A 26731-nucleotide genomic window follows, 5' to 3' on the forward strand; every position below is an offset into this window, starting at 1 on the left:
TAATAATAATAATAATAAAATTCTTTTTTAAAAGGCCGATCCTGTGAATTAACAAGCACTGGACAGCAAAGAAGTGACCAGCTGCTTCCAGAAAGTTAGGCACTTTTGTACAAACATGCACATGGTGCAGAGAGATGGGGATCCCAAAGTCCCAATATTTCTTTTCAACATAATCTCCTATTCATAGTTTCCATGCTCACTTGCACAATTATAGTTTATCCATTTTTTATTTGGCACTGCAATTCTTTTGTTACTGAATACACTTAGGTCTCTACTGAGCATTTATAATGATCTTCTTAATAGCATGTGAGTCTTCTTAAACTATTTCCCTAGTGTTGGGCATTGAAGTCACTTCCAGTTTCATTTTTACAGGAAATTAAACAGTGAACATCTAGTTTTGCTTTCTTCTATTAGGAGGCATATACCTTGTAAGAGGTCAAAGGTTACAACTATTTTTATGGCCTGATCTGTAATATAGTTAATGCTTTATTAATTTACAAAAAGCATTTTGCCATTGTGCGAAGCAAACAAGGGCATAAAGCAATTAAAAATTTGCTAACCCTTGCCCAGTGGATTGAGTTTATAATAGCACATGTGAGAGCCAAAGCTTTAAGAAAGTCCCACCACCCACCTACTCAGCGCAAGTTCTACAGCTCGAGGCGTGTTTGTGGACTACACCAGCCCTCATAGGCATTTATGCACTGAGATTTTCTGCTCCCAGTGGTTCCAGTTTCCAAGCAAGCCTTCTTGTAATGGAAAAATGTACATTAAAAAAAATGTTCTAAATGTGAACTATTGGTGAAGAGACTACAGAACTTGACTCACAAGATTCGTGCCCATGTTTAAAGTTTACGACAGGGCTTTAATACCTCTGAAATGGAAAGATTTTGAAATGTTTCAAACCTTAGTATATCTAGTTTTTGTATTTAAATGGATAAAAGTATGTCAGTACAATTAAAATATCCATACCCACTGCCAGTGAATCAGTTCTGACACACAGCAACACTCCACTGGGCTTCCAAGACTGCAAATATTGCTAGAAGGAGACTGTCTGTCTTTCTTCGTGAGAGTGACTGGTAGATTTGAACTGCTGACTTTTCGTTTACCAGCCCAATAAGTTACACGCTATACCACCAAAACTCCTTGTAATTAAAATAATTGAACCTACTTGACAGCAACTAACAACAACCACGTACATATTCAGTAGCCCCTCAAGAATCAAGTGGTCTGTAGTCCATCAGTAAAATGAAGTGTTGCACAGAAATAATATGATTTAATAATGTGTTTTAATGCATTCTTTAAAAGCACCCCACTCAAGTTTTTAGATGGCAGAATAGAAATGCCAAAGTTAATGCTCACATGGCCATATCTGCTCACATAATTCTCACGTGTAGCAGATGATGAAGAGAGCACAGCTCTCAACTCAAATCTCTGCGCCAGCCTACACAGCAAACCGCCTCACCTCACTGAGCCCCTTTCCTCATTTGCAGAAATAGGGCAATTGTATCTAGATCACAGGATGGGCCTCATCCATAGGGAATTGTGCTGTTAACCCAATGGTGGTGCCTCTAGGTGGTTTGAATCCACCAGCAGCCCCAAGAGAAAAAGACAGTCTCCTCCCGTGTGATTTACTGTCTCTGAAAACTGCTGGAGGGTCAGCTATGAGATGATTCCCACCCAGTGGCTATGAATTTGAGTTGAGTTTGGCATCACAAGGCTGTTGTGAAAATTATGTTAGTTAATATGTGAGAAACTAATATAAAACTGTTTTGTACAAATGAAAATGTTTTGAGCATTATTATTAGTAAGAATAAGAGGTACGGTGGATGCTTTGATGTGCTGCCCATGTCCTCCCAGCTGGACTGAGGACCTTCTTCCTAAACTTCTGGGCCTGCTGGGGCTGAGAGTTCTACACTGAGATTCTTTCTTTCCAGGACTTACCTGTGATCATGGAAAACTGCTTGGCCCAAGGTCACACCCCACTAGCCCCAGCCTGCATCCATGACCGGCTGATGCCAGGATATAAAAGCAAAGCCCCCTTCCTTTCATTTGGAACAACCCTGAAAAACTCCGCCCCAGATCCAGACTCCCTCAGAGGAACAGTTGAGGGAGGCTGCTGTTGTAACTCCGTTATATATAGTTCCATTTTCCCTCTATCCAGTCTCACTTCTCCTAAAGTTTCACAGGTGGTATTCCCAAGAGTACTCATACACACAAATCCCAAAGTCTCAGAGTGCCAGCAAAGCCAGCCTGCCCCAAGCAGAAATATTTGGGTATCTGTGTCTGGTCAGAGTCCCTGGGTAGTGCATGCAGAGGGCTAATGTGCTCAGAGACTAACCAGAAGTTCCACGGTTTGAGTCCACCCAGAAGAGCCTCAGGAGATCCACTTCTTTAAAGTTGCCATTGTCAACCCTGTGGAGCTCAGCTGTACTTTCTCTCACACACACCAAATCACAACAGTCAGAGTTGCCTCTCTGGCAACTGATTTGTATGACTGGTTGAAGCCACTCTTCTCCTAGATGAACAGATCTTACAGTAAGAATTACTAAAACAATTCAGGAGTGAAGGAGAGTGCATGGAGACCCAGTCATACGTGTGGAAGACTCATAGGGTGAGGGAATACATTAAATGTCAAATGCAGGGGGAGCTCTGGTGGCCTAGTGGCAAGAAGCTGCAACTAAAATCCCAGAGGTGAACGGTTTGAATCCACCAGATGCTCTGCCGGGTAAGGAGGGACAATCTCCTCCTGTACCAGTCAGATCTGATTTGACGGTACACGCACACAAAAATAATAAAATAAAATAAAATTTAAAAAAAATGTCAAATGCAGAGCTGACAATAACATTCAGGTCTACTTTTTTGTTCAGCCGTCAGTTTTTATAGCAGAATCTCTAAGTTTAAGGGGAAAAAGACTGCCACAAGGTATGCCAGTTTTCAGAGCAGAATCTGTAAGTCTAAGGGAAGAAAGGCTGCCACAGAGTATCCTAATATAGTTAGGAGCCAGAGGTGGTAGAGGGAGAGTGTGCTCTTCTCATCTCTTGAAATGACTTTGGTAAAGGTCAGAAACCACAAAGTAGATGTCTACAAGGAACATGGAGTAAGTACAAAATGCCGGATCTTACTCACTTGACTTCTGATCAACCATGACCACTGCTTAGTTACAATTACTTTTGTTGTTATTACTAACCAAAACCTGTTGCTAATAAGATGACTCCTACTCATGGTACAACTGCCCCACAGAGTCTCTGAGGCTATAATCACTACTGAAGCAGGCTGTCACATTTTTCTCCTAGTGGATTTGAACTGTCAGCCTTTCAGTTAGCAGCTGAACACTTAACCACTGTGCCATGAAGGGCCCTTTGGTTTAGTGTTTTTAAAGTAAGAGAAAATACTGTAGTACGTTTTCCTTTCTTAAATTACTGGACAGTCTAAAGTCCCTTTGCCCCATCATTTCCTTCTCATCACGACAGCTACCTGTCTATTTTACCTCCTGAACATCTCATGCATGCATCCACCTTCTTTCCACTCAGTGCCACTGCCCTAGTGCAGACAAGCTTCATCTGCTAACTGGCTGTTCAGTAAGCCCTCCTCACTGGTCTTCCTGCCCCATCCCACTGTCTTGTACTAGTTTTCTAGGATTGTCATCACAAAGGATCAACTGGGCAGCTTAAATAACAGACGTTTCTTCTCTCACACTTCTGGAGACTGAAAGTCCAAAAGCAAGTTATCGTTGGCAAAGCTGGTTCCTTTTGAGGTTGGCTGTGTGGGGAATCTGTTCCCTATCTTTCCCAGCTCCTAATAGTTTCCTGAATCCTTGGCATTCTTCAGCTTACAGTCACATCATACCAGTCTCCGCCTTTGTCTTGGCACAGCATTCTCTTCTCTGAATCTGTGTGCAAATTTCTTTCTTATAAAATGTCTTAGTTACTTAATGCTGCTGTAACCGAGATACCACAAGTGAATGGCTTTAACAAATTGAAGCTCTTAACTCTTAAGAGTCTCCCTCCCTACTCATTGCCGTCAAGTCAGAACCAACTCATAGCTGACCTTCTAGTGGGTTTTCAGAGGTTGTGAATCAAGAGGAGATTGTCCATCTTTCTTATAAGAACCAAATGGCAAATTTGGACCACCAGAGAGGCAGCACCTTGGAGTTAACAATGTAACTCTCAACCCACTAGGTCACCAGAGCTTCCTCTTTTAGAGTTTAAGAAGCTGGAAATCCAAATTCAGGATGCCAGTTCTAGGGGAAGAGCCTCCGTGTTGATCCAGGAGGAAAGTCCATGTTTCCTTCAGCATCTCTGGGCCAGGTATTCCCAGTACATCTTCATGAGTCTTGGCCTTCCCAGTGTCTAGGAGCCTCTCTGAGAAGAGGCCCACGCCCACGTCCATCCATTCTTAGCAGTGCTTTATGGATTGTAGCAAGGTCTTTGCTCTCACTTTCCTCCCTTTTATCTCTAATGAGAAAAAATGGTATTTATGCCCACCCTGGGGAACTCCCCTTACATGAGATTATGTCTGTGATGGGATTAGTGAATCTTGTATTCTCCCCTTAATACAACTATTTGTTTATCAGCTCGTGGGGAATCACTGCAGAGCTCCCACCTTATACCATCACATACATTGGGAGGAATACAATTTAATACATGACACAAGGAAACCAGTTATATTGAACTTAAGGTCCACCCTAATCTAGCACAACCTCTTCTTGACTTGAATGCCTCTGCAAAGACCCTATTTCTAAATACTGTCAACAATCACAGGTTGTGAGCAAACATGAATTTGGGGGAACATTATTCAGCCCAGCATACCCATGACCCATGAACCTGATATAAGCAGGCCCTCAAGTGGTCCCTACCTACAGCAGCAGCCTCTTCTCTGTCCCATCTTCTCCTCCTGTTCCACACCTAAGTCAGCTTAACTTTTTTACTTGCTTTCTTAAGACATGCTGTCTTACCACTGACTCTTTTTATAAAGGCGTCCCTCTGCCAAAAACAGGTTAAGTGCATTTCAACTGATTTCTCAGTTTTTGCCCTACTCCTAAGTGTTCCCAGCAGTGGTTCAGAGATGAGGATGGCACAAGAAAGGGCAAGGTTCAGATCAGCTGTTCATAGGGTCACTGTGAGTTGTTCTTCACTAGATGCTACCCATAACAACAGCAGCAACAAGTGTTCCCCAAACACCTTCTCTTTCCTTTTATTATGACACCTATGGCATTTATTTACTTATAATTATAAATTATTTGAACTTTTATTGTGATTCTTAAGCAACAAATTGGTTTTCCACTTAACAACTCATACACATTTTGATTTGAGACATTGATTACAGTCTCCATAATATAACAACTTTCTTACCACTTCCGCCCTGTATTTTCAGTTTCTGTTCAACTCTACTGCACCTAACAGTAACAATAAAACATTGTTTGTCTGAAAGTTGAGCCCGAGCAGAGAGTTCAGTTCTAGACCTGAAGGGCATTTAAAGGCCACAGTCTCAGTGGTTCTATCAATCTTTATCTTGTGGTCTCCAGGTTGTTTTATCTTTCCTTTCCCTTCGCTCAACTTAGTATGCATCTACTTTTGAGTTCTTATTATGTACCATCAAGTCAGACAAACTTAGAGTTGGCCCTCCAGTGTGTTTTCAGAAGCAATAAATGGCATGAGCGGAGACTGCCCATCTTTCTCCATCAGAGCACCTGGTAGATTTGAGCTGCATACCTTTGGATTGGCAGCACAGCTCCTTACCACTAGGCAGTAGCAGACAGGGGAGTTAGTTGGTAAGGAGCAGTGATATCAGTTTAAATATGCAGGTGCATCTTTTCCAGCCATGGTCTTTTCAGTGACTTGTTACGTATCTGAAACTTGGACAATGACTAAAGGTAACAGAAGAATCAATGTCTCTGAGTTGTGGTGTTGGAGAAGGGTATTTAATAATCCCATGGATTGCTGAAAGAACAAATAGGTCTTGGAGAAAGGGCAGCCAGAGTGCACCTTGGAGGCCAGGATGGTGACGGTTCCCTCCCATATTTTGTGCATGTTGTTTGGAAAGGCCAGTCCTTGGAAAAGGGCATCCTCCTTGGAAAGTCATTGAAAGAAAGGAAAACCCTCAGTGAGGTAGACTGACCCAGTGACTGTAACAAGAGAAATGGTGAGGGTGGCATAGGAGAGGTAAAGTCGACTCACAGCACCTTACAACCACCATCACCCTCTCATTAGTGTTTACCCTCCCTTTCCCTTCCAGCTCTGGTGACCTTTGGAGAATGTTGGTTTTTGTCCCATGAGTAAGCTTTTCCTTGACCTCTTTTTAATAGTAGTGTCATACAATGTTTTCCTCTTGTGATTGATTAACTTCATAGCTCATTTCCCTAGTATACATACCAAATAGTGGAATTGCTGTATCTATTTCCACTATCTATTTCCCACTTTGTAAGAAAGTACCATACTGTTTTCCCTAGTGGTTGCCCCATTTTATTATAGGACACTTTATTGTAGTCAGCTGGATTTTTTGTTTCCTCATCCTTCCTATTCAGTCAAGGATTTGTGAAATCAGAGATGGTATTGATCTTGCTCACAGAGGACACTCTTGAAATAAGTGTTGAGTAATTGTTGGAAGGAAGTGCTAGGGGGAAGGAAGGAGGGAGAAAGGCAAAGGAAAGGGAGATGTCTTCAATTCCAGAATGTGTTGTTGCATTTGTATACCTGCATCATCCAACTTACCATATTCTACATTATATTTCATTAAGGTATATCACCTCCAGAGTCTGGCAAGATCAGCAGCCTTTACATCAACAACTATAGGTTGTTTTGTCTAGTCTTCTAACTTTGTGCCTCTTCTTTAAATTATGTACATGTAACTAAGCATTAACCTGAGATTGATGGTGCAAAAATGATTGAATTAGGATCCTTTAATCTCCAAGTTTTGAACTCTACTAGTTGAGAAAAAGAATTCAACCACTGTCATCCTCTGTGATAAGTGTCCTCATGGAGATGTGTGCAGGCTCCGATTGGATCCTGAGAAGGAAAAATCTAATCTTACAGAAAAAGGAAAATGATAGAAGTGTCAACTATATTGTCTTCCTAGGTGTGGTGTGCTGTGAAAAACTCCAATTCTGTTTCTATTTTAAAAACTGCAGCCATTTTAAATTCCTTTAATGAATGTGTGTTGTGACCCACAGTTTGAAAAATATTGTTTTAAATTAGTCCATTTTTTTCAAACCTTAGAATGTGATTATGAAGCTGAAAGCTTATTTTCTGAGATCAGTTGAAACTTCTTAGTGTGACTATTTTACTGTTGTGTTGTGTGCCAGCTAGTGGAATGGACCCATGGCTGACCCTCTGGTGTGTTTTCAGAGGCAGTTAAATGCACAGGAGGAGACTGCCCATCCTTCTTGTGTGAAGCAGCTGGTGTATTAGAACCACATGTCTTCGGGATTGCAGTGCAGCTTCTTACCACTAGGTCACTATTTTATTACTGGTATTTTAGAAAAATTAGTAGAAAAAAATTTCTCTGAGAAAATGGTTAGATAACATTGGCTTCTGTCATCTTTGTTAGCTAGCATGTCAATCTTTGCTCCTTCCTTAAAATTGTATTTTGTAAAAAAAAAATGTATTTTGTCAGCTTTGGTACTATGGGATACAGACTATGAACAGCAGCATTTCTTTAGTATCTTTGAGGTGTATGCCAGTAATACACATAAATTATCCAAGTTGGGGGGTATTTTTCCATATGACCATTTTTTTGCATTTGCCATATTCTCAGTACGATTCAGTTCCAACTAATATCTGACTCTTCCTGGAATTTCTAAGATTGTAAATTCCCACTGGAGGAAACTGCCTTTTGGAATCTCCTATGGAGCAACTGATGGATTTGAACCTTTGGATTGGCTGTGCAACTCACTCTGAACTATAATTCCAGAGCTTTCTGCATCTGCCACAAGAAGTACAGATTTCAGCCAACCAAATGTGGTTAGGGAGTTATAAAAACTTAACCTCCCCTCCGTTTATTAAAATGAACTTAAAAAAACCTTAACCTCCCCTCAGATATCGGGATCTTATGATATTTTTCAAATATAGGAAATTCCATGGTTTCAAAAAGCTACCTAATTGTAGCAGCACATATCATGTCTATACATTTTAGTGAAAACTATGCTGGAAGCAAAACTGCCATGAGATGTGTACTAATGAAGTGCAAAAGAACTAATTTACTTTGGGGTTTTCTCTTTTTATTAAATGAAGAACTACAAGCAGCTGTTGAAGAGGTTCTGCCCAGTCTGAAAAAAGATGACGTGTCGATCTATTACGTGAGCAGGACCTCCAGTACGGAAGGGGTTGACTCTTTCCTGGACAAAGTGGACGAAGTGTCAACGGAAAACATCCCACAGTCTTGGAGGTCTGAGGTCACTTTTACCACTCCGGCCTTATACATTTATACATCGGGAACCACAGGTAAAAACAAAGAGAACCTTCTCAAAAAAATGATTGACCAGTTCTGAAAGAGTTGAATGTTGAATATTGGATTAGGTTTACAAGTGTTCTCTTTCTTTGGTCAAACTTATCAGATAACTAATACTTTGGGGGATTTAGCTCTTTGCCTGTGGGAACTGATTTTATTTCATAGCATACGGTCCCGTTTTGGTTTCTCTAAGCTGTGTATCCGTTTACCCTATTTGGCATCAAGCAGATAAAGTAACCAGGAACTCTAAAAAAATAATTAATAGATGAAATTTGACATTGAATTGTTAGAATGTATATTAGAACATTTGTTAAAATTCTAAAGCATGCTTGCAATATAGACTTATTAGGCTTCTGCTGTTAAAATTTTTAAGTAATTATGTTGTTGTTGTTTGATTATATCTAGAGCCATCTCGGTTATATTGAGAGCCTAAATATGATATGCAATCAAGTAAGTATGGAACACCAGAGAAGTGTACAGGATAATATTGAGTTTATATTTATAGAAATGTTTTTGGTTGCTGTATTTCACCCCACACGCACTGACTTGGAGCTGTCTTGGATGTACGATAGTTCTAATGCAGGGCCCACAATACAGTATTCCATCAAATCTAGGGTGCTTTCACATGTAAACTGCACTATCACTTTAGGACCGTCTAGGAAATGGGGAGAAATAAAGCAAATAATTATCAGCTTGTTCATATTAAGACATATTCATGTTTCAGAGATAATAAGTATGGAACAGTGTACATCATAGAATTGATGAAAATAGGATAAACAGCAAAGAAGTCACCCAATGTGCTATGGTACAGTAGAAATTCTTTTGAGTTTGTTCAGACAATTCTCCCACCACTGCTTAAGCTGGGTACTATTCTTATTCTCATTTTACAGATTTAAGGACTGATGATTATAAAGGCTAAGAAACTTCTCAATATAAATAAAAACATCAAAATAGACTACTCCAGAGCTCATGGCAATTGATACCTCTTACCATAACACTCTAGGTTCATACCTTTAACAGATTTTCTGCCTACTCTAGACCAGGAGAAGTATTAGGAAAATACATTAATATGCTGTCTTTCCCAACATAGCCAATTGCCGTTAAGACAACAACACATCATGACACACTCCCCCAGTCCCCTACGTGTGTGTACCACATGAAGACTGGTGCTCCCAAGGAATTCCAATGCTTGGGTTTTCAGAAGTAGATCTCCTTGCAAGATAATAAAACCTAATAAATACAGTTAAAGATGCACTGATTTCCTTATCTCAACATCAGCTAGTAGGCTCTCTCTTCTTCACCTCCAGACCCTCAACACTGCTCTGATTTCCCACTCTGTAGCCTGCATTTTAATCTGTTTAACTTGCTTTCATACAGTTATTTTTGCTAAATATTTTTATAGTATAACCATTAATTTGTATTTGTTTTTTACATCTTTTTAATTGCATATTGGTTTGTACACAACATTCATATACATTGTGTATCATTCATTATACACTTGAGTTTCACACATTCTTTCATTCACATTGTGCTTCTCACAATCATTCCCATACATTTGTTTTCTATAGCAAATCACCATTGGTCTATGCCTACTGGATCTTTCCTAATTCCCCTGCCCCTCTTTCCACCCACCAAACTCTGCAATTCCATGATTTTCCCCTCTCCCCACCCTCAGCACCTTACCCCACTGCCCCTTGCCCCTTTGGACTTTTAAACATCTTACTAGTTATCCTTCATTTTTACAATAATGGTCTTGTGAAGTATCTGTCCTTATGAGACTTATTCAGCATAATGATTTCTAGCTTCTCCCATGTTAGATAGTATTTTTTAAAGTCATTGCTCCTGAGCGCTGCATAGTATTCCATCGTGTGAATGTGCCACAATTTCTCAGTCCATTCATTTGTTGATCCACATTTGAACTGTTGCCATGTTCTTACTATTGTGATTAACACTGCTGTAAACATCGGTGTACAAATCTCCATTTGTGTCCCAGTTCTCTTTTCCTCAGAATATATTCCTAGCAGTGGAATACCTGGTCATATGGCATTTCAATGTTCACCTTTTTTGAGGAAATGTCAAACCGACTTCCAGGGTGGTTGAACCATTTTCTAATGCCACCAAGAGTGTATTAGAGTTCCATATATTGCTCCATATCACTTGCAGTAAGACAGATGTAGATCAAAACCACAATGAGATACCATCTCGCCCCAGTAGCAATGGCAGAGTTTAACAGGACAACACGTAATGAATGTTGAAGAAGATATGGAGAGACTGGAACTCTCATATTTTTGCTAAATATTTTTAAGTTGGAGATGGGAAGACAGGAAATGATATATTAAAACTGATTCCCAAACCATAATCTGTATTATTTTTTTTCAAATGTGATTTGACAACAGTATAGCAAGGTAACTTAGCAAATTAAAATATTCCTACTATATACAGACCCAAACTTCACTGCCATCCAGTCAGTTCTAACTCAGCAACTCCGTAAGTTAGAGAACTGTCCTATAGGGTTTCTGAAGCTGTAAATCTTGGGGAGTAAACAACCGCATCTTTCTCCTATTAAGTGACTGGTGGATTTGAACCACTGACCTTTTGTTTAGCAGTCCAATTCTTTTTTTTTTTTTTTAGCAGTCCAATTCTTAACTCACTATGTCACAAAAATTCCTTTTACATGCAGACACTAGCTTAACGTATCAGATTTTTACACTCATTTCTGAAGGCAATGGTCAATTTGAAATTTGAGGATTTTGAGTCTTTGAAATAATTGCAATAAAATGAGTTCTTAGATAGTGTTGGGAAGTTCTAGTTTTAGTGCAGGATAAATAAGTATAAAATTAATCTAGGATTTTATGTCAAATATCAAGCCCACTATAGTGAGAAAAAGAGAATGACCCGACCTTGATTTAATCCATGTGAATTCAGATTTTTATTTCCAATTGGAAGGCAATTGAGTTGATGTTTAGTTTATCCCTTATGTCTAAATAAAATATTTACTAAGTTACTCTTGTAAAAATTAGTGAAAAATCATTTAAGTAATTAAGGGAACAAAATGTTTTCCCTGTTCCTCAAAGGTAAACATTAGCAATAATTAACAAATATTCTCATCTTAAATTAGGTTCCTTTTTAAAAGTAATACAAACAACAAAACATACATTTCTTTTCTAAAATAGAACTAATATCTCTCACTGCTTAGAGAATTCTTTCCCACAGTGAATACAATTAATTTTTTATGCTTTCTTCTCCTTCTTAATATTTTTGTAGAGTAGGGTGGTCACATTGGTCACATAAGGAAATTTCTTGGGGTCATGTTTAATGTGTGTTACTGCTCTTTACCCCCCAAGAGCGGTGTCCTTGAGCCTTTGACCCAGGATGGAGGTCTTAAATGTACAGAAATTATGTTAGTTATAGAACAGAGTTCAGGTCTTTTGTATGAAGCCTACTCTCAGTCATATTTGACTTTATGACATTTATCCATTGCTAAATGAGACTAGTGCTGTTATATCTGGAGGAACATTCTTCCACTTTTTTGCATCACTCTTTGACAATGTGCTGTATGAAGTAACCTGGGTTTGCTGTCATGCTGAACCTTGTTCTATTGGGGTATCAAATACGAGAATGGTTTCCCAATGTGGACAGTGTTTGGTGAAGCTCCCAGTTGTAAAACAGGTTTGGAAGCAAGAGTGGCATTCACTGCCTAAACCACATGCCTCTGGAAACTCTATGAAATTGGAGAAATGACGATAGTTATAGAAAGGCCTTTTGTTCATCGAGTCACTATGAGTCGTGCTCGACTCAACAGCAGTCAACAACAACAAGGGCATTAGTACAGTGCCACTGGCCTACTGTTGAGAGAAAACAGATTTTGAACTGTGCTTACTCTGATGATAGTTCTCGGGACACAGTGCTTGACATATAACTAATTGCTGACATTTGTGCAATGCCTGGCTAAGGTACTACCCAAGATCAAAACTGTGTTTGGTGTGTGCTTTGGAGTCAGAACTGACTCATAGCTGACCCTCCAGCAGGTTTTTAGAGGCAGTATAATTGCACAGGCGGAAACTGCCTATTTTTCTCCTCCAGAGCAGCCAGTAGATTCGAACCGTGTGACTTTGAGTTGCCTGTGCAACTCCTTACCACTACACTAGTGATAGAGCACTTGACTGAAAATCAGATAGCCTGCAGAAAACCATCTTACTCTTCACAAAACTAGTTTATCCACTCAGATCTTAAACTACTCAAACCCCAGCTCCTTTGCAATCACCCTACAGCTCTCCCCAACTAAAATAACTTCCAAGGAGAAATTGTATAAATACGTAACTTTCAGTAGGATGTTTTAGAAAAAAAATCAGTGTAACTTTTAACTAAGAAAATGGAGATGTTGCAAAGCTAACTCATAATAAGAATACATACTAAAAAATAAACCAAAAAAACCCCAAAAAACCCAAGATACCATCCTTCAACCTTTCAGATTAACAAAATCCCACAGTTTAACAAGGCCATGAGGGAGAAAGACATACCCATAGATTGTTTTCATATTGCATATAAAAGCATGAGCAGGGACAGCTTTGCATTTTATAAGAAAAGCTCTTGAAAAATACAGGAAAAAATTAATAAAAGGAGTTATTAAATGGAAGCAGGAAGAATGAGAGAGACCTCTCTATAATTTGTGTTTTCAGATTTACCTGTATCCTTATTTTTGTCAACTTGAGCTGTATGTTTCTTTTACCTACTAAAAAATCAAGTTTAAAAAAAGTGGGATAAATAGTATAATATATTTTTTAAAAATTAAATTTAAAAAAAAAGGTGGGGAACAGATTTGCACATTTTCAAATCTTTCTGTACAAAAGAGGTTGACCATTGGCCCTCAGGTACTGGGGATCTTAGCTCAAGATAGCCCATGCCAAGTCCAAAGCCTTTGAAGACTTTAGTTTTGTCCTAAAATCTCTGAATACATTTTGTTCACCATTCAATCATTTTTTAAAAAAATTACCAATAGGCTACTTTCTTTTCTGTCAATGTTACTGAAATCTCATCAGCGTAAAGTCAGGTTTGGAGAGTCAACAGTCACCTTCTGAAACCTTTTGGGTTTATACCAAACTCTTCGATCAGATGATCAAGCTCTTCCCTACCTGGCCTCTACCTCTACTCCTCAACCTCATCCCAAGTCCGCTCAGGACAGTCTTCCTTCTGTTTTTCACAAGACCCAGAAATTTTCTTACATTCTGTCAAATTCAGTATGAGTAACACTGATTTCAGGATTCAGTCCCTCAAGTCCTTCCAGGTTCCCCATGTCTGTCAGTAAGTCTCCCAGGGAAAGAGCGTCAGGGTTCTGCGTCATTTTTTGGCTCTTGAATTTCCATTTTTCCTTTCTCATAAGTCAATCAACAAATACAATTTCCCCCCCTCTCTTAAAAAATGTCCCTTTATCTTTTTCTTCTTATAACTACTGCTACTACACCATCCTTATCCCTTACCAACATTTGACATTTATAAAGATAGGAAAAAAGCATCACTGCTTACAGCTGTATGATTGTTGACTAAGAGTGACTTAATCTCTTAGTCTTCTCATTTATGGAGTGCAAAATACAATTCTTTTTAGCTAATAGTAGTTATGAAAATTAACTGAAGTATTTTAAAACATTGAAAATTCAGAGCAGAAATTCAATAAGCCTATATTCCTTTTCTCTTCAAATTATTACTGTAATAACGCTAAAACTTGGGATATAGTAACCTATGGGTCATGGTCAAAATCAAGCTCTCCTGGTTTTGTAAATAAAATTTATTGGGACACAGCAGTGCTCATATGTTTGTTTCTGGCCTGCTTTCATGCTACAGTAATAGGGCTGAGTGATCACAAAACCTAAAGCATTTACTACCTGACCATTTAAAAAAAAAATACTGACTTTTGATTTTATGGATTGTGAAGCTATACTGTATAGTTGTCTAAACAGAGGTTATGGATCTCCTGAACTAAGTCTTCTTCCCAAATTCATTCATTACTTCTCTTGTTTCTTTGCTAAGGTCTCCCGAAAGCAGCAGTGATCAATCATCAGCGTCTATGGTATGGGACTGGCATTGCTACCGCAAGTGGGTTTCAGACAGATGATGTTATCTACACCACTCTGCCACTGTACCACAGTGCTGCACTTATGATTGGACTACATGGATGTATCCTGAAAGGTAAGCTTGTTTGTTGAACAAGAATTAGAGACCACAGTACAAAAAAAGAAATCCAACGAAATGGCACCAACAAGATCTTTCCTTTGATATTCACAATGAATGTGAATGGCTTTAACACATCAGTTAAGAAAACATTAGCAGAATGGAATTAAAAAATAAAGCCCATCAATATACTTTCTACATGAGACACACTTGAGAAGCAAGGATAAACAAAGGCTAAAAGTCAAAGGGAATAGCAACAACAACAACAAAAAAAAAACCAGACACAACAGTATATTAATCTCAGGTAAAATAGACTTCAAGTCAAAACCCCACACAGAAGACAAGCAGGGACATATATGGTGCTTAAAAGGTTAACAGAACAAGAGGACATTAGCCTAATACCTATAACCCACATGATAGAGCCGCAAAAGGCACAAAATAAATGTTAACAGACTTGAAGAAAGAAGTAGATAGCACTACAATGGTAGTAGGAGCTCTGGTGACCAAGTGGTAAGAAGTTGTACAACAATCCTGAAAACATACAGTTCAAATCCCCCAGTGGCTCCATGGAAGAAGGATGGGAAATCTCCTCCTGTGCAGTTAACTGCCTCTGAAAACCTGTTGGAGGGTCGCTATAAGTCACTTCCAGCTCAATGGCACACAACAAAAGCTACAACACAATAGTAGGAGACTTCAGCACAACACTTTCCTTGAAACACAGACAACTAGAAAGAAATTCAATGAAAATGAAATCATATACTTAACTCACCCATGGTGGACATTGTTTGGTGGAGTTCCCAAGTTAAAACAAGCTTGGAAGCAGGAGTAGCATCCACTTCCAAAATAGCTTGCCTCTGGAAACTCTATGAACTTGGAGAAACGAATATTAGCCAAGTGTTCAGGTCTTTCATTCATAGGGTTACTATGTGTCGTCTACAACTCAACAGCACTTAACAACCACAAAAACAACAACTCAAATTTCTAGAAATACAAAGAGTTCACTCATCTTATCAAAATCTCAGTTCTTCTTCAGCATGCCTAGAACATTCTCCAGAATAGACCATATGAGATACCACAAAGCAAGCAACGATAAATTAAAGACACTGAAATACTACAAAGCATCTTCTTGGACCACAATGTTATAAAATTAAAAATCAACAAGGGGATAAATAAAAAAAGTGTGCACTTAAAAGCTAAATCATTACTTTGCTTGCTCAGTATTGGATAACAGAAGAAATAAAAAGAAATTAAGAAGTCTCTTGAAACAAATGAGAATGAAATCACTAAAACCTCTGGAATACGGCAAAAACAGTATTCCAAGGTTAGTTATTAACAATAAACATATTTTAAAAAAGGAAGAAAGAATTGAAATAGACTACTTAACATCTTCAACAAATAAAAAAAAGAACAGTAAGCAAGCCTCACACCTTTATAAGAAAGGAAATTATAAAAGATAATGACAGAAATAAATGGAATAGAAAACAGAAAAACAATTGAAACTACCAAAAAAGCCAGAAATTAGTTCTTCAAAAGAGTCAATACAGTTGACAAACTATTGGCACACTTAACAAAGGAAAAGATACAAATAAATAATTAAATGGGCAACATCACAACATAACTAAATCAAATAAAAAGGACAATAACAAGATTTTATGAAAAGCTGTATGCTGACAAATTTGAGAACCTAGAGGAAATGCAGAAATTCTTAGAAACTCATGCCCCAAAACAATATGAGATATCTCATCCCAGTAAAAACAGCACAATTTAACAGAACAGCAAATATCAAATGCTGGCGAGGTTGCGGAGAAACTGGAACTCTTATTCATTGTTGGTGGGAGTGTAAAATGTTGAAACCACTATGGAAGGCTATATGGCACTTTCTCAGAAAGTTGCAAATAGAAATACCATTTGACCCAGCATTTCCACTACTGGGAATTTACCTTAAAGAAACCATAATTTCCACCCAAGCAGATAAATGTACACCCATTGCAGCTTTGTTCACAATAGCAAAGTGCTGGAAACAACAAATGGATAGAGAAGCTCTGATATATTCACACAATGGAATACTATGCAGCATTGAAAAACAAGGAACTTATGAAATATTACACAAAATGGGTGACCCTGGTGGACATTATGCTGAGTGAAATATTTCAGTCACAAAAGAACAAATATTTCATAGGACTACTGTTGTAAAATAGGACTGACATCAGGGTGGAGGGAAGACAGAGGAGAGGATGAATGATGTATACTACATTAAAAGAGATGAGGGAAAGAACTGTTTAAAAGAGATATATGATTGGGTATTATTGTCATGGCAGGAGTCCAGAATGAAGGCTGCACAGTGGAGTGGACTTGAGAGGAGGGCTTGCATAACAATGAAAGAGTTTTTCTTTTACTTCTCAAGGAGAAGAGTGAATAGGGGTAGGGGCTGGGCAGGGTGAAAAGTGCAAGAATGAATGAATGAATGGAAACCCTAAGTCTCTGTAAACTTTCATTAAAATTAATTTTAAAAAAACCCTCATGCCCTACCTAAATTTACACAGATAGAAGCAGAATGCTTAAACAGAGTCATTACCAGAGAAGAAATTGAACAGGTGATAAAAAAATACTCCCAACCAAAGAAGAACCATCATAAATTCTACCTAAATTATCTCAAATTGTATAAAAAGAAAAAACTCCCAGATTCATTTTATGAAGCAAGCATAATCAAAAGCAGGTAAAGATACCCCTAAAAAAATGAAACTGTAGACCAGTATCCCTCATGAACATAGATATAAAAATCCTTAATAAAATCCCAGCTAGTAGAATCCAATAGTCTAGCAAAAGAATAATAGATCATGATCATACGTGATAAATAGTGGGCATACCAGGGTGGCTCAACATAAGAAAGAAAAAAATCAATGTAATTCATCACATCAATAAAACAAAGGACAAAAACTATATGATCATCTTAGTTGATCCAGAAAAATCCTTCAACAAAATCTAACACCATTCCTGATTAAAATCCTCAACAAAATAGGAAGAGAGTGTTATTTTCCCAACATAATTAAAAGCATATATGCAAAATCAATAACCAACATCATCCTCAATGAAATGTGACTGAAGGCATTCCCCTAGAAACAGTAATTACCCCAAGATGCCCACTATCACCACTTCTATTCAGTATTGTTGCGGTAGTCCTAGCTAGAGCAATAAGGCAAGAGAAGAAAAGAAGAGGCATCCAAACTGGCAAAGAGGAGGTAAAACAACCTCTGTATGCAGTTGATATGATAGAATACATACATAGAAACCTCCAAATACTTAGTAAGACAACTGGACCTGGTGGCGTAATTCAGCAAAGAGGTAGGATGGAGGATACAAGATCAACTTACAAAATCAGTTGGATTTCTCTGTAATAACAAAGTCGTTGTTATGTGCCCATCCATCAAGTCTTCAAAATAATGAGAGAACACTGAAAAGAAAATGAAATCTATGTCAGTTACAATAGCTAACGATAAGATACTTAGGAACAAATCTTTCTAGAAATAAAAAGAGATCTAGAGAAATGGAAGAATATGCCATGTTCATGGGCAGGAAAACTTAATATTGTAAAAATGACAGTTCTGCCGAAAACAATCTACAAGTTCAATTCAGTCTCAGCACATACGTTGATGTAATTCAAGGAGCTAGAAAAGGCAATTTTCAACTTTATTTGGAAAGGAAAGAGATCCTGAATAAACAAAGTTCTACTGAGAAGGAAAACAAACTAGGAAATATGACATTCTCTAATCTCAAATCCTACTACACAGACTTAGTAATCAAAAATAGCATGTTACTGGTACAGCAGCAAACACTTACCCAATGAAGTAGAATCAAGAGCCCAGAAATCAAGTCATCAACCTCCAGACAACTGTTATTTGACAAGGAGTCAGTCCACTAAGTGGGGAAACATCAGCCTCTTTAACAAATGGTGTTCGCTTCAATGATTTAGATCCTCCCAGAAGAGCTGTGGGTGAGCATTAACATTACTGGTAAGTATATTAATTTTCTCCTGGACACAAGAGCCTATTATTTGGTCCTAAAAGCCTTCTGAGGTACCAACTCTTCTCACTATTTCTTAGTTGTTGGAATTGACGGAAAACCTCATAGGCAGTTCCTTACTTCACATGTGCCTTGCATGTGGACTTCCGAGCTGTAAAACAACCCAGTGGTAGATGGAATTTGGTCCAGAACATAAGAACAATAAATGACATAGTTGAGCTTCTGAGAAAAGAAAAAAAAATGGTGCTGACAAGACTGTACATTTTTCTGCAGGAAAAAAGAAAGTCCACATCTCAAGCACACACAACAACCAACTCAAGGTGGATCAGGGGCATAGGGACAAAAGTAAGAACTATGAAGAGCATCAGAGGGGAAAAAACAGGAACGAATTAGAAGTCTTAATCTATGGCATGAATAGACTTTCAAAGATAGCCAAAAATACAAATCTAGGAGAGGAAAAATGCATAAAGGGACCTTCTGAAAACTGAATCCTTGTATGCATCAAAAAACTTCCCCAGTAGGGTGAAAAGAAAGTCCATAGAATGGCAAAAAAAAAAAAAAATATTTGGCTATGATGTATCTGATAAGTGAGTTATATTTAAAATGTATATAATACATTTCCTTGACAAGGAAAACAACCCAGTTACAGAATAGGCAGAAGATATAAAAATATGTTTAACCAAAGATACTTAGATGATCAACAAACACATGAAAAAAGTGCTCAAGATAAGCAACAGCATTTGTTGCCGTTGCTCTTGTTGTTAGGTGTCATTGACTACGACTCATTGCAACCTGATGCCATCCTCATCAACCCTGACACACTTGTGCTCATTGCTTTCTGTCCATCCTGTTGAGGGTCTTCCTCTCTTTCGCTGACCTTCTATCTTTCCAAGCATGATGTCTGCCTCTAATAGCTTCTCCTAGCAACATGTTCTAAGTATGAGGGATTAAACTTTGCCATCTTTGCCTCCTAGGAGCACACTGGCTGTACCTTCTCCAAGACAGATCTGGTTATTCTTTTGGCAGTCTATGAGATATTCAGTAGTTTTCTCTAACATAACAACTCAGAGACATCAATAATTCTTGATCATCTTTATTTATTGTCTAGCTGTCAGATGCATGGCAACTGATTGAAAAGACTGTGGCCTGAATCGAGTCTGCTGTAGCCTTCAGATTGACATCACTGCTCTTCAGTACCTTGGAGAGATCCCTGACAGCAGACTTGCCCACTGCACTACATCTCCTGCTCCCCTGACTGCTGGAACAGAGGTTATAGATTGGAAATCCAAGCAAGATTAAATCATTGACAAATTCAGTCCTTTGTCTATCATGATGTTGTTACCTGTTGGCCCAGTGATGAAAATTCTTGTCTCCTTGATGTTGACATGTAATCCATATTATAAGCTGTGGTCACTGATCTTCTGCAGCAAGCATTTCAAGTCCTCTTCACTTTCAGCAAACGAGGTTGTGCCATCTGCAGAAAGCTAGAGAGATGCAGATCAAAGCAACAATGAGGTATCATCCCACCCCAGCAACAATAGCAAAGGTCAACAGAATAGCAAACAACAGATATTTTTATGAGAATTCCGAGAGATTGAATACTTATGTGCTGCTGGTGGGGATGTAAAATGATACGTCACTATGGAAGGCAGTCTGACATTTCCTCTTAAAGGTGGAAAATAAATACATTTGATGAGCTACTCCACTTCTTGAAGAGAGCTCTAGTGGACTAGTGATAAAGCATTGTGCTGCCAACCCAAAAGCATGTGATTTAAATCAATCAGCTCCTCTCCATGGAAGAAAGTTGGATTATTTCCTATGTGATTTACAGTCTCTGAAAACTCACTTGAACAGTAAGCTATGACTCTGTCTAACTCAAAGGCATATGACAACAACAACAATAACATTTCACTACCTAAAGGAGGTGCAGTAAGAGTGTTCCTTAGAGAAAAGTATAGTGACATTTCATTTCAATTACTTTGGGCATATTTTTCAGGCAGTATCAATCCTTGGAGGGAGATATAATATTGGAAAAGATAGAGGTAAAGGTATAAGAGAGGAAGACCCTCAGCACAATGAAGTGACAGTGGCTACCACTATGTACTTGTGCATGACAGATTATGAGGATGGCGCAGGGTAGGACAAGGCTCACATCTGTTGTTCATTGTATACTTAAAATTGTATTGTCACAGTCAACTTGATGGCATTTAATCACAGTTCCATTCTTCTCCATGGGAATTCCAGAACACTGAATTGTGCTCCTATGAAACCTATACCTACACCAAGAAGTTGTTATCCAGATAGAGCAAGGGAACATTGCATGGTTTAAAATCAAGAAAGGTGTGCATCAGGACTGTATCCTTTCTTTCTACCTATTCAGTCTGTATGCTGAGAAAATAATTTGAGAAATGACTTTATGAAGAAGAATGTGGCGTCAGCATCAGAGGAAGACTCATCAACACCTGTACTTTGCAGACTTGCTTGCTGAAAAATGAGGACTTGAGGCACTTACTACAGCAGACCAAAGACTACAGCCTTCAATATGGATGACATCTCAACATTAAGAAAACATTTTCATCACTCGGCCATTAGGCAACATCATAATGGAGAAAAGATTGAAATAGTAATTTCCTCTTTCTGGGATCCACATTCAAAATCCTTGGTACCACCAGTCAAGACATCACTGGGAAAATTCATTGTCAGAGACCTCTCCAAGGTGCTGAAGAGCAACAATGTCAGTTTAAAGACAAAGGTACACCTGACCTAAACCCTCATTTTTATAAGTACATGCTACATAGCTGACAGCTGGATGACGAATAAGGATGACAGAAGCCAAATCAGTGCCTTTGAATTGTGGCATTGGAGACTAGTATTGAATAGCCCGCGAGCTGCCAAAAGAACAAACGTGTCAGAGAAGGTCAAACCCAAGTGCTCCTCAGAAGCAAGGACAGTGAAACTTCCTTTACATACTTTGGAAATGTTGTGAGGAGGGGCCAGTCCTTGGACATCATGCTTAGAAAGGTGGAGAATCAGCAAAGGAGAGGAAGACTCTCAATGAGATAAATTGACACAGTGACTGTAACAATGGACTCAAGTATATCAGAGATGATGAAGATGGCACAAGATAGGGCAGGATTCATATCCATTGTTCATTGGGTCGCTGAGTCATAGTCAACTTGACGGCACCTAATAACAACTTATGACATAGTGCATTACATGTTGGGCTCTAAATAAAAGGTCATTGGTTTGAATCCACCAGCCACTCCATGAGACAAACATGAGACAAGCTTATCCTGTAAAGAGTTACGGTCCCAGACCCAACAGAGGGTCTTGAGTCAGTATCAACAATGGCTGATAAGAAATTTGTACTGTTTTCCTTTGTATCTTTTTGTATTCATTTCTATTTCCCTTTATACATTCATTTCTCAAGACCTACCATTAATAGTTTGTTTTTCTCAGCTCTTGCCCCAGGCATAATTAATCTACACACACATCATTCCCCTAGGGCTTCATCTGAACCAACCACATGCTGCCTTGTTATTTGGCTTTTGTAGATGTCTTCCTTCCACTAGATTGGAAGTTCCTATAGACAAAACTATGGAACTCTGGTGGCCTAGTGGCAAGAAGCTGCACTGCAGTCTCAAAGGCACCAGCTGCTCCGTGGGAGGACGGACAATCTCCTCCCATGCATGACTGCTTCTGAAAACCCTCGAGAGGGTCAGCTGTAAGTCAGTTCCGACTCTACAGTACACAACAGTGTGGCATATAATGGGTACTTAATTCTTGTTTGTGAATAAATAGCTGACCCTTTCATGGGTTTCTTCATGAAGCTATTAAATCTCATGGTAAGAGATTGTCCATTTTTCTCCCAAAGAGCCTAAGGCTCGAGAGCTCTGGGTTAACGGTGCAGCTTCCAAAGGACTAGGCACTAGAGCTCCCTTGTTTGTACATAGTACTCATTTTTTTATTTTTAGTTTATATCTTTCAGATTTGGAAAATTATTTTACTGAGGATTTCTGTAGCTTTCGTTCATTGAAACTTTGCCTTTTGTTTGTAGGTGCTACTATTGTTTTACGGTCCAAATTTTCAGCCAGCCAGTTTTGGGATGATTGCAGAAAATATAATGTGACTGTCATTCAGTATATTGGTGAACTGCTTCGATATTTATGCAACACACCCCAGGTAACACTCCTCATGTATCTTGTTGAATTGGGTAAAGTGGGAATTTAAGTCATTTGGGATTTGGTTGGCTTCCACTGATTTGCATTAATCAATTTTCAGCTTATACTAAAATGGTTTCTCTTGAGAAAGTGACTCCGTGTCTGACTCAGTGGTGGTGTTAGGTGCTGTCTGGCTCTGACTCATAGCAACCCCACAAAATGAAATTCTCCTGACCATACACCAGCCTCATAGTGTCTGCTATGCTCCAACTCACATACCAGTCTCGTTTGCTGACTTTCTACTTTTCCAAGCATGATTTCCTTTTCTAGGGACTGGTTCCATCTGATAGCATGCCCAGTGTATGTGAGGCAGAGCCTCACCATCCTTGTTTCTGAGGAGCACTGTAGCTACAGTTCTTCCAAGAAGATTTGTTTCTTCCTTGGGCAGTCATGATATATTCCATACCCTATATCCGTATCACAATTCAAAGGCATCAGTTCTTCCTTAGTTTTCTTGATTCATTCTCTAAATTTCACATGCATATGAAGCAAATGAAAATACAATGGCTTCAGTAAAGGGAATCCTAGTCTTTAAAGTGTCATCCTTGCTCTTTGAGCATGTTAAAGAGGTACTTGGTAGCAGATCTGCCCAATGAAGCATGTCACTTGATTTCTTGATGTTGCATTCATGGATGTTGAAGGCAGATCCAAATAAAATGAAAATCCATTACAACTTCATTTATTTTCCTCATCTGTCATGATGCTGATGTTGTTCCTGGTTTGGCCGGCTCCTCCCAGGCTCGTGGGAAGCTCTCCTTGCCAGAAGGCAGGAACGTGGTGGTGGGAGTGCAGGAATCGTGGCAAACTTTTGGAGTTGCCTGATTTTCCTGGAATGTGTTTGACGTGCAGGTTTGCTCTGTCCCTGGAGTGAGGCTAGCCACCTGGCCCTAGGGTTTGAACCAGGAGGCAGCCTTAAGCCCAAGGCAGCTGGGAAGAAATGGCCATGTTGTTCCTGGTTTGGCCGGCTCCTCCCAGGCTCTTGGGAAGCTCTCCTTGCCAGAAGGTAGGAGCGTGGTGGTGGGAGTGCAGGAATCGTAGCAAGCTTTTGGAGTCGACTGCTTTTCCGGGAATGTGTTTGACGTGCAGGTTTGCTCTGTCCCTGGAGTGAGGCTAGCCAGCCTGTCAAATTGTCGTCCTGTCAAACATTCTTCTAGGTGGTATAGCACTGGTCTGTGCGTTGCTGTACAGAGGTAAATCGTGGTTGCTGTGATGCTGAAGCCTGTGACAGTGATGTGCCAATCGTGGTAATGGGCACCCATGGTGGACAGTGTTGGCTGGATCTTCCCGACTAAATCAAGCCTGGAAGCAGGAGCGGCATCCACTTCCAAAATGGCTTGCCTCCGGAAACTCTATGTACGAACAGTACTCAGGCTGTTCGTTCATAGGGTCGCTATGAGTCGTTTACGACTCGATGGCATTAAACAACAACAACAACAACAATCATGATGCTGCTTTTTAGTGGAGTTGGGAGAATTTTTGTTTTATCTGAAGGTTGTAATCTTTCATCCTTTTCAGTAAGTTCTTCAGGTCCTTTTCATATTCAACAAGCAATAGCTACCTTATATAGAGAGCTTCATAAATGCTGCTGCTGTTGTTGTTACGTGCCATCAAGTCACCTGTGACTCATAGTGACCTTATGTACAACAGCCCTAAACCCTGCTCTGTCCTGTGCCAATATCACTGTCTCTGACACATCTACCCCCATTACTCCAGTCACTGAGTCAATCCATCTCATAGAGGGTCTTCCTCTCCTGTTCCATCCCTCCACCCTCCCAAGCATGACATCCTTCTCCAAGGACTGGTCCCTCCTTGCAACATGTTCAAAGTATTTCAGACAAAGCTTCAGAATCCTTGCTTCCAAGGAGCAGCCTGGTTTAACCCTCTCTAGGATGAACCTGTTTGTTCTCTTAGCACTCCATGGTATATTCAACACTCTTCTCCACCACCACAGCTCTTTCAGCTCTCCTTCTATCCTCCCTAGTCATTGTCCAGCTCTCCGATGCAAAGCAAGTGATTGCAAAGACCATGGCCTGTATCAGGTACGTCTTGGTCTTCAGAATAACACTATTGCACTTCAGTAATAAATGCTAGTTGCTATTATTCTCTGCTTTTTTAGTTGTTTTTATATATTCTACAAGATTTATGAAAAGTCTATTAAATATATGAAAGCCTATTGAAAGTCTATTCAAATACACCTAATAAATGAAACTTACTTGGGTCATTCTGAAAAGAGTTATCATTCCCTTCACCTGCATAATTTTATTTGCATTTGCCTGTGGCACTTGTCCCATTGCATGGATTTTACTTCAAGTCTCCTATCCACTCTGGACAAGAAAATCTTCAAGGAAAGAATTCATATTTTGTCTCTTTCTCTCTCTTATACAAAGACATGGAGTAAAAATTAACTTATTATTTAATGAATAAATATGTATAAGTCCTTAAACCAGCCAATGGAGTCCTTCAGTAAGTTTGGAGTAGATGCTCCAGAGAAATTCCAGAACCGTTGGGGAAACTTTGCTGGCAGATAACCAGGTGTGTGGACAGAATTGTTCATAAGAGATGTTACTTACACATCTGATGACCCTCTCCTTGGGTCTAGATTAGGGTTTCTCCACAGTGACACCAGTGACACTTTGAGTCCATTCTTTCTTGGATGTATGGGCTTGTCCTGTGCATTGTAGGATGTTTGGCAGTATCCTTGGTATTGACCGTTACTATGAAGGATGGGTAGTACTCAGTTTTGACAATCAAATTGTCTCCAGATAGTAAAGAAAATGTTATAAAAACAGAAAAAAAGTCTCCAAACATTGCCAGATGTTCTTGTAGGCAAAATTCCCCCCAGTTAGGAACCTCTAGACTAGACAATACAATAAACTCACCAGATTTTCATTGGTTTAATGTGTTTAATCAACATAAGAAAACAAATTCAAAGATTCCTATTGATACATTGGTATTTATGTTCAACCAGGCATACATTGGTAGCACAAACATTTAAGCACTTGGCTGCTCCACAAAACTTGGAAATTTGAGTTCAACCAGAGGCACCTCAGAATAAAAACCTGGCTATACTGGAACACAGCTTTATGCTCTGACTCATACAAGATTTCCATGCACCTGGTCTAGATTTTTGTTTTTATGTTCAACTTCCTGTAGTACCAATTGCTGTGAGACAATATGCTGTCCGCAGTTAACCTATCTCTGTGGTTGCTCTCATTTCATTCAGTCATTTCCCAGATAGTACTTCCTCAGGGAGACCCCTCCTACTAATCATGAAATGCTTCACTGCTCTTTGTCCATATTGTTACTGCTTTTCATGACGCTTGTCAGGGCTGACATAGTCCAGGTCTACATGTTACATACAGTCTGTCACCCTGTTAAATGGCAGCTCTGTTCAGACAAGAACTTCCGTCATTGCCACATCCTCTATTTAGCACATCACAGGCACTCAACAAATCTTTGCCCCTGAAAAAAAGTTAATATTTATACTTGGTGGCATTATTGTTATTTTTGTCACACTCCACAAACTCATGTCCAAGGGTCATTAATTAGTGCTGTAAGCTGGTCTGGAACCTTTTTCCCAGCAATTCCTGTGGATGTAGTTATTGAATTTTCTTCACATTTGTATTCCACCTGGTCCTTAAGATTGCATGCCTCTCAATTAAAACCCAGAAATCCATATGGGGCCCATCTGTTTGGCTTTTCTTCTTTACCTTAAAGGCAACCCCGTGTCAACTAGACGTCTCCTGGGGAGTGTGTGTTGTTTCTATTAGTTCTAATGGGAGCCACATTTGGACTTGAGGTAAACAAACAGGTTTTTATGTGTAGTGCTTTTCAGGCTCATTCAGTCAATCTCTCTCTCTCTCTCTCTCTCTCTCTCTCTC

The 26731-nt window shown here is 39.2% G+C and overlaps 1 protein-coding gene across 2 annotated transcripts in view; it reads left to right on the forward strand.

The window, feature by feature from the left end:
• The window catches only part of SLC27A2 (solute carrier family 27 (fatty acid transporter), member 2), a 76706-nt gene that overhangs the window by 20559 nt on the left and 29416 nt on the right, over nt 1-26731 (forward strand). The window contains exons 2-4 of one of the 2 annotated variants that reach the window (XM_006895304.1): nt 8229-8438; nt 14470-14628; nt 22688-22812. In XM_006895304.1, the coding sequence (XP_006895366.1) occupies nt 8229-8438; nt 14470-14628; nt 22688-22812 (494 nt within the window). The remainder of the gene's footprint in view (nt 1-8228; nt 8439-14469; nt 14629-22687; nt 22813-26731) is intronic. The other variant, XM_006895305.1, reaches the window with a different exon arrangement.

Source organism: Elephantulus edwardii, unplaced genomic scaffold (assembly GCF_000299155.1).
Source record: "Elephantulus edwardii isolate Elephantulus edwardi_28Jun2011 unplaced genomic scaffold, EleEdw1.0 scaffold00164, whole genome shotgun sequence".
NCBI classification, from domain to species: domain Eukaryota; kingdom Metazoa; phylum Chordata; class Mammalia; order Macroscelidea; family Macroscelididae; genus Elephantulus; species Elephantulus edwardii.